The sequence below is a fragment of the Emydura macquarii genome, unplaced genomic scaffold (assembly GCF_026122565.2).
Source record: "Emydura macquarii macquarii isolate MOO-44397 ecotype Brisbane River unplaced genomic scaffold, CSIRO-AGI_Emac_v2 contig_3603, whole genome shotgun sequence".
Classification (NCBI taxonomy): domain Eukaryota; kingdom Metazoa; phylum Chordata; order Testudines; family Chelidae; genus Emydura; species Emydura macquarii.
In genome coordinates, this window is record NW_027133740.1 from 2,829,295 (window position 1) to 2,837,469 (window position 8,175).

An 8,175-nucleotide genomic window follows, 5' to 3' on the forward strand; every position below is an offset into this window, starting at 1 on the left:
CCGATCCAGCACCTCCCTGTCTCTGCCCCTCCCCACCATCTCCAGCCCAGCACCCCCCACCAGTCTGTGTCCCCTCGCCCCCATCTCCAGCCTGGCACCCCCTGTCGGTGCCCCTGTCCCCCAACTCCAGCCTGACGCCCCTCAGCCTGGGCCCCCTTCTCCAGCCTGGCGACCCCCCAGCCCTCCCCTCCGTACCCCACGATGCTCCAGGGCCCCCACCCTACTGGGAGAAAGACACACACACAGCGCGCCACCCTCCCATCCATCAGTCACACTGTCACTGGCTGCGCTTTTACGACAGGCCCCAGGGCCCCTCCCGGAGTCCTGGCTGGGCTTTACGGCAGGACTCCGGTGCCTGCCGTACGGCGAGTCGGGGGCCGTCCGCTAGTGGGGCCCCAAGCGTGTCCGGCCCGGCCGTCTCTAGCCTCCCTGGCAGGGCTTCGTCGGGTCAGTCAGTCATGGTGAGGGCACCTCCGGATCCCTCCGTCCAGGCAGGCGGGCGGGGGCGAGCAGCTCCCCGTGCGGGGGGGGACGGTCGTGGGATGTCTCCGGGCTGGCGGCGGAACAGCCGTTATTAGCCCCGCGCTCTGTGGTGGCCTCGCCCCGCAGCGCGTGGACCCGGCTTGGCCCCGCTGAGCGCTGTTCCCGCCTCAGACGCCCAACCGCCAACTCGCGTAGGCCGCAGCGCGGGCGCCCGTGAAGCGTTTGGCCTTGACCTCTGCTCGCGCGCGCGCGGCCGCGAGCCCGCCGCGCCGTGAGGCGCTGCCGCGCTGGCCGCCCTTGCCAGGGCAGCGCGGCCCCTGACTGACTGGCTGCAGCCCCCCCGACCGTTGAGCCCTGCCGTGTCGCTGCCGTGCCTAGAGCCTTGGCTGCCCTAGAAGGCGTGTTTACATAGACCGGTGCCGTTAGAGCAGCGCCACCTCCCCCGGGGCAGAGGCAGTGTTACCGCAATAAAGGGTCTTGGAGCAGCCTGGCGTATTGCTGCCCAGGAAGAGGAGTAAAGGATACAGGTGTTATTGCTGGAGAGGGGGGAGGGGCACAGAGTGGGGGTGCCAGGCGGGAGCTGTGGGGGGAGGGGCACAGAGTGGGGGGTGCCAAGCAGGAGATGTGGGGGGAGGAGCACAGAGTGGGGGGGTGTCAAGCAGGAGATGTGGGGGGAGGGGGCACAGACGGGGGGGTGCCAAGCTGGAGATGTGGGGGGAGGGGACACAGACGGGGGGGTGCCAGGCTGGAGATGTGGGCGGAGGGGACACAGACTGGGGGGGCACCAGGCTAGAAATGGGGGCGAGTGGACATGGACTGGTGGGGGTGCCAGGCGGGAGCTGAGGGGGAAGGGGCACACACAGGGGGGTGTCAGGCCGGAGGGGGCACACACAGTGTAGGCGTTAGGGTGGGGAAGGGGGCACAGACTGGGAGGTGCCAGGCAGAGGGAGGGAGAAGGAGGGCACAGACTGGGCACCTGGCGGGATGTGGACGTGGCACTGAGACTAGGGGTTGCCAGGCTTGAAAGGAGGGTACGGAATCCGGAAGGAAGCTACAGATGGGGGCCACACATGTGGGAGGCTCCCGCTGGAGGTAGGAAGGGTTAGAACAGTATAACTATCTCAGGTGAAAAATCATGCCTCAGCTGGAACAGTTATACCAGTGCAAACATCTGTGTGTAGACCAGGTCTGAGGCTTTACAGACATGCTTGATCTTAAATTATCCAATTGTGTTCAGTGGCCTGACACATCAGTTTAAAATTAAGCAGGTGAGCAAAGCTACAGTATGCTACAAACTTCTGCCAGTATAGCTATGTCAGTCATGGGTGTGATGAAACGTGATTTAGGACAGATATAACTGTCAGCAAAATGGTGCTTTTGCTGGTGTAGCTTGTTTGGCTTCTGGGGGTATGCTGGTATAAGCTGTGTCCACACTAGGAGCACTTTGCCAGTGTAATATACTGGTACACCTATACCAGTTAAGCACACCTAGTATAGACATGGCTGTAGATAATACAGTTAACCAACTGTTATACAATCCTCACTTATCCAAAATAGGCCATGTCTCCATATAGCTGTTGATTTTCAATAACTGAACAACGTAATTGTAATTTTGAGCATTCAAACATATTGAATGTCCCGAATGATGTTTGGATAATTGAAACTAAACTGTAATATTTTATATTCCTAAAGCATTTTATAAACACCAGTTAAGCCAAAAAGTGCATTTGTGATTAGTGCAATATGTGTTTCAGTAAATATATCCATATAGGATTACTGAAGCTTTTCTGTTCCCAAGAGTAACTATCAATAGTGTTCCTCTTGTAGTTTGAAATACAATAAGGCTTTTAAAGCTACCAATTAATATGTGCAAGTTAACTGTATCCATCCATTATATTGCAATTTACTGTTTTCTTATCATACTTGAAGTAGGGATGTAAATTTCATTTAAAAAAGGGAACCACTTAAACTATTAAAATTATATCGGTTAACATCTCGGACCCATGATACCCGGTGTTCTGCAGCACAGCACTCTGCAGTGCCTGCACCAAGGCCTCGGCCTCAGCCTCTGTGGGCAGCAGCAGCACAGCCACCTCGCCATGGCCCTACGCTGTCACCATGGAGACTGAGCCCATGCTAACGGATAAGCATTATTCTAATACTAATCTAATACTTATCAATTAACCATTTAACTGTTTAATATTTTACATCCCTAGTTTGAAGCCATTTTATTTTTAATTTACGTATTTCATTAATTTGACTGAAGATTATTGTATTTTCATTTTTGTTAATCAATTACTCTTTTCCCCACACACACACAGGCTAGTACCGTGATAGCGGTTGGTCTGACGATAGCTGCTGCTGGATTTGCAGGTTTGTGTCTGATATGAGGAATCTAACACTGGATTGTACTTTTCATTGTCTGCTTTAATCATGATGCAGAGTAAATTATACTATCAGTTCAACAGTTGACACAGTACATTATCTTTTAAGGGACACATACAGAGGAATGGATTGGCTGCTCTGATTGCAGCCAAAGAAATACCTAAGTTTTTTTTCTCTCTTTAATCAGATCAAAAAACATTTTGTCCTACATTCTAATCCAAAAGTAAACAAGTGTACTGAATTTCTAAATCTTCATAAAATTGCCTTTAATCCTGTTGATATGCGTCATTTTCTTTAAGGTCGCTATGTGGTACAAACTATGAAGCAAATGGAACCACAAGTAAAACAAGCCCTTCAGAGTCTGCCAAAATCTGTAAGTTTTGTTTCATCCATAATACTTTTTCCCCCCCAAACCTATGTTAAATATTTTTTCTGTACATAAATAGCTTCACTCAGTCCCAAGTAAGAGGTTGAAGATGCTCTTGTATAAAGAGAGACAAACTCGTCATAGCTGTACTGTATTACTGATGGGTGCTGGTAAGTTGGGACAGAAGATCTACACTTGATTTGGAGAAAACATTTTCACTCATCTCAATGATTCTGCTCTAGGTCAGTTCCAAATTAAAGTGGTTGATTAGGCAAAGCATGTTCCACCAAACAGTTGAATAAGTAATGAAAATCAACTTTGATTGAATTTCATGGTAACAGTTCCTAAGAAGAGTCCTTGTACTCTTATAGAGAGGAAAGCTTTACAGCTATTAAAGAAGAAATGGTGATCGCTCCCCCACCTCCACTATTGTTTAATTCACATTATTTTGCCTGTCAGTTTTCTTACTAATACATCTTCCATTTCAGGCCTTCAGTGGTTATTACAGAGGTGGATTTGAAGCCAAAATGACTAAACATGAAGCAGCTTTAATATTAGGAGTGAGGTAAAGAATTATTTTAATTAAAAATGTAGGCTGCATGAGAGACTACAGCATTAATGAGTTAAAGATCAGAGATCTGATTTTTCAGAAGTATTGAATCCTCAAAGCTCCCATTGACTTCAGTTGGAGTTGTGGATACTCAACATCAGAAAATCAGGGCCAAGATAAATTAAAAGGGAGTATCATAATGAAGAGACTGCTTTTACTTAGCTCAGTTTGCAAGACTAGCTACCAGGTCTTTCTGCATTATATTTAGATTGCATATACAAGTAGAACCTTAGAGTTATGAACACTTCGGGAATGGAGGTTGTTCGTAACTGAAATGTTTGTAACTCTGAACAAAATGTTATGGCTTTTCTTTCAAAAGTTTACAACTGAACATTGACTTAATACAGCTTTGAAACTTTATTATGAAGAAGGAAAATGCTTTCCCTTTATTTTTAGTGGTTTACTTTTAACACAATACTGTACTGTGTTTTCTTTTTTGTTGTTGTCTCTGCTGCTGCCTGATTGTGTAATTCTGATCCCAAATGAGGTGTGTGGTTGACTGGTCAGTTTGTAACTCTGGTGTTCGTAACTCTGAGGTTCTTCTGTATTAAATGTTGGTTACTGTATATTGTTTTTTAAGGCCATTTCCGATTGGGGATTCAGTATTGAATTCCGATTGGGGATTCAACCACATCTTTTTTGTATTACATTTTTTACTTGCTTTAACACCCAATGTAACTTTTATGGAAATAAAAATGTTACTGGGCCTTTATATTAAAGTATGGATTATGGTATATTTAATATTTCAGTACACATTTTTTTAAATTCAGTCATATGTACTAATAAAGTTAATAACTGGTGGCTGCCTTCACCAAATTTTAGGAAGACAGACTGGTTTTGGCTGCAAAAGTTCCACAAACTTTCGAAGTTTAGAAACTATGAAGGCACATCCTTATTCAGAAGTCAATGGGAGTAGGGCTTCTACAGACCTTTGGGCATAAGGTGCTTTTGAAAATTTTGCCCTTGGCCCTTATTCATTCTTCTGCTGTTCCAGATTTGCATCTCATCAATCTTCCCAATAGTGTAAGTCTGAGATACTATGCCTAGTAAGAATACATATATGTGTTGTGGTAGTACCTAGAGCCTCATCAGACAGTGGGGCTCTATTTTGCTAGGTACTGTACATACAATGAAAATACTCTCTCTCCCCCAAAGAGCTTAAATCTAAGTAAAAATATTAAGAATAAATGTTTAGTAAAAGAAAATCAAACAAGCAGGCAGCCACAACTAACAGATTCAAATAACTAAGTAGTTCTTTCTTAAAAGGCTTGTTTTCAAGGACTGTACACATACCCTCCCTAGAACTGTACCCAGTTAAAGCCCTGTAAACATTTGTGGGTGTATGCATTCTCTCTTTCAAATATCACTGATTTTCTAAGAAATAACAGGCCATAAAATAATGTCATGCTCCTTTTGAAAATTCTGTGGTAGAAACTGACCAACATCATCAATGAAACTGTTAAATATGCACTAGTTTTGGCATGATGGACTGAAGGTGTTTAACAAAACAGTAACAGGAGGAAAAAAACAATGCAGGGAAAAAAGTCTTTTCACTTTACTTGCTGTGAACAATTGCAGTATGAGACCAATTATGCTTAGTAATTGCTAATTTTTTTTCTAATTTTGCAGTTTTTCTAATTGTGTAATATTTTTAATAAAGTTCCTTTGTCAAGTTACCTTTCTTCTTTTTAAACTAGTCCGACAGCCAGTAAAGGTAAAATCAGGGAAGCTCACAGACGAATCATGCTTTTGAATCATCCAGATAAAGGTACGTAAAATCAGGAGGGATAAGTTCCATTTGAAATAAATCAATTATTACTGTCCACCCAGTATATTTCTGGCCCAAATTAATGGAATCAGGATAATGAGACATATAGGACATGTGGGTACATCATTTATACATTAAGAAAAAACAACCTGCTTGGGAGAAAATACATCTTAAGATGCTTGAATCCTTGTATATTCAGGGGTCCCTCCCTCCAGACATTTGAACAGTGGTAAGACTAATAGACAAATTCAGCTCATTTCTCACTACCTGCTATATCATCTCTGCAGCTCAGAGCATTGACTTACCATATAAAGACAAAAAGTTCCTTTTTAGTGAAAGCCTATAGTATGATTGTCCAGCTGCTCCAACACATGGGACTCCTATTTGGTTAGAATTGGACCTTTAGAGGAACAGCAAAAAACTAAATATATAGTATTGCAGGTTGAGATGCTAATGCTGAGATTCAGTTAAATACTGAAGCATGTGTGACTTTAAACATATGAGTAATTCCATCTCTATTCAGCATCGCACTTAAATCCCATTGACTTCAATAAATCTAAATAATGTGCTTTGGTACTTAGCAAATTGGGAACTTTAATCTTGATTTCAAAGATAAACTGTCCTCCTTGAAAGTGATTGTGAAACTTCACAGCCACTGCTTTGCCTCTTTCCTCCCCAGCCAATAAAACCGTTTTTCAGAACCTGCCTTCCCAGAAATCTTCCACCAGAGGCAATGTCAAATGAACTCTTCAGCATATACAGAATCTAGTATGCATTCAAAATGAAAGTATTCTGTCTCATAATAGTGCCCATTTTTAACAGGAACTAAAAGTGACCTTAGACACTGTCCTTTATACTTAAGCACCTTTTCATAGGTGATCAAGTCTAATTTTGGTGCATTTATAGTATATCAAACTGGAGGGATTACACAACTATTAATCTACTAATCACCTGAATGTTACATTTCACTATTACATTATTTCACCATTAGAGAAGCTTAGGTCAGGCCTTGCTTAATTAGAGAAACTGGTTAACCTGTGGACTCATGAGCTGCTTATCAAGTAGGCAGGGAACATCCAAAACATTTTGAAAATAGTTCTACATACCCCTCTGAATCTTTGGTGATCCAATCATGAAATTCATCACTGATGCAGAACTATACTAAAGACCTAGTTGAATTTAGGGTTTGTCTACACATGAAATTATTCCAGAATAACTATTCCTAAACTGTGTGTGGAGACATATTCCAGAATCAGTGTCTTCTTCCTGTTTAGTTTAATCCACTTTGTTGGACTATTCCTGAGCTCCATGTGGAGATAAATCCCAAGTATTCTGCAACTCTAATGTTACATGTAATTTGTCCATTACTTTATGCATTAGGGGCATGTATCTATTTCTTTGAACAGATATGGTCACATTTTTTCCCCCACTGGTACCAGTAAGCCACAATAGGGCAATAATGTGATAAAGAAGAAAAGAGTGTCTGTTTTTGTGACCAGCCTTTTTTTCATGATAGGTGGTTCTCCCTATGTGGCAGCCAAAATCAATGAAGCTAAAGATTTACTGGACGGCCAAGCTAAGAAGTGAATGTGGAAATTTAGTTGTAAATCAATGATTGTTTATGTATGGCAGTATCAGTTTTGATAACTGACCCAAGGAAGGTTGACACCAATCTTTTTGACTTGATCAGTGATGGTTGAGAAACTAATGCAGGGAATCCCCATCCCCTGCCCTCCCATTCTTGATTACATCTTATGTATCTTGTTTTTTTTGGTGGGGGTCTTATACATATAGTACATTTTCAAAACTGATTCTAAGCCACTGTCTCTAGTAGTGGTAGTTTACCACTAAGTGGAAGTATTTTTCCTAGTATGACATGGGAAATACTGTGATTTGTTTTGGATAATTCACATGCTCACATGTAGGTAGACAAACAGCCTGACAGCCTTGAGCACTCTGAAAATATTGAGCTAATTTCTGTTTAATCAGGTATTTGAAATTTCGTGCTGCTATGGCTTAGTATCCCAAAGTTAGCAAGATGAAACTAATGAGAGAAAAGGCTGGGTTGAAACAACCTGTTCTGAAGGAAGATAATGGGGATTTTATTTGCACAATAGGAATAAAACATTTAGAAATTCTTAGTTACATTGTGACAAGTAAAATAGAGAAAATGGAATGTACTGAATTCTCTTGTAACATAATTGGTATTAACTTTCAAAAACAAGTTGGACAGTCACTCATTTGTCTCGGTGTATTTTTTACTTATTTCTACATTGATTTTTACGGATTCAGCTGTATTTAAGTAAAATGACAAACATACTTGTAGTAGTAGGTACTAAAATTTCATGATATACTAAAGCCTTACAGTATATGATGCTTATCTTAAAAGAATATAAGGTATAGTAATCTTAGGATAACACTGAAATTTGTAGTAAGAGGGAAAGTGGGAATTTTACTTGCCTGAGTTAAGATACAGGCTTAGAGTCAAAGCTAAAAGGCGGGTATTTTTTCTTTTTATGAATGAGAAATTGCAAAGGAGTTTTTTCCCCCAAACTAGAACTA

At 42.2% G+C, this 8,175-nt stretch overlaps 1 protein-coding gene across 2 annotated transcripts; it reads left to right on the plus strand.

Annotated features, from left to right (window-relative positions):
* Positions 1 to 273: 273 nt before the first annotated feature.
* Positions 274 to 7,879, plus strand: DNAJC19 (DnaJ heat shock protein family (Hsp40) member C19). Of its 2 annotated transcripts, none has more exons than XM_067536488.1 (6): positions 274 to 461; positions 2,805 to 2,856; positions 3,168 to 3,241; positions 3,724 to 3,800; positions 5,543 to 5,613; positions 7,130 to 7,879. In XM_067536488.1, the coding sequence occupies exons 1-6, from the start codon at positions 459 to 461 to the stop codon at positions 7,198 to 7,200; spliced, it is 348 nt and encodes a 115-aa protein (XP_067392589.1). In that variant the 5' UTR covers positions 274 to 458; the 3' UTR covers positions 7,201 to 7,879. The 2 variants fall into 2 exon arrangements, with proteins under 2 accessions (XP_067392589.1, XP_067392590.1); XM_067536489.1 differs by lacking the exon at positions 274 to 461 and adding an exon at positions 1,496 to 1,751.
* The last annotated feature ends 296 nt before the right edge of the window (positions 7,880 to 8,175 follow it).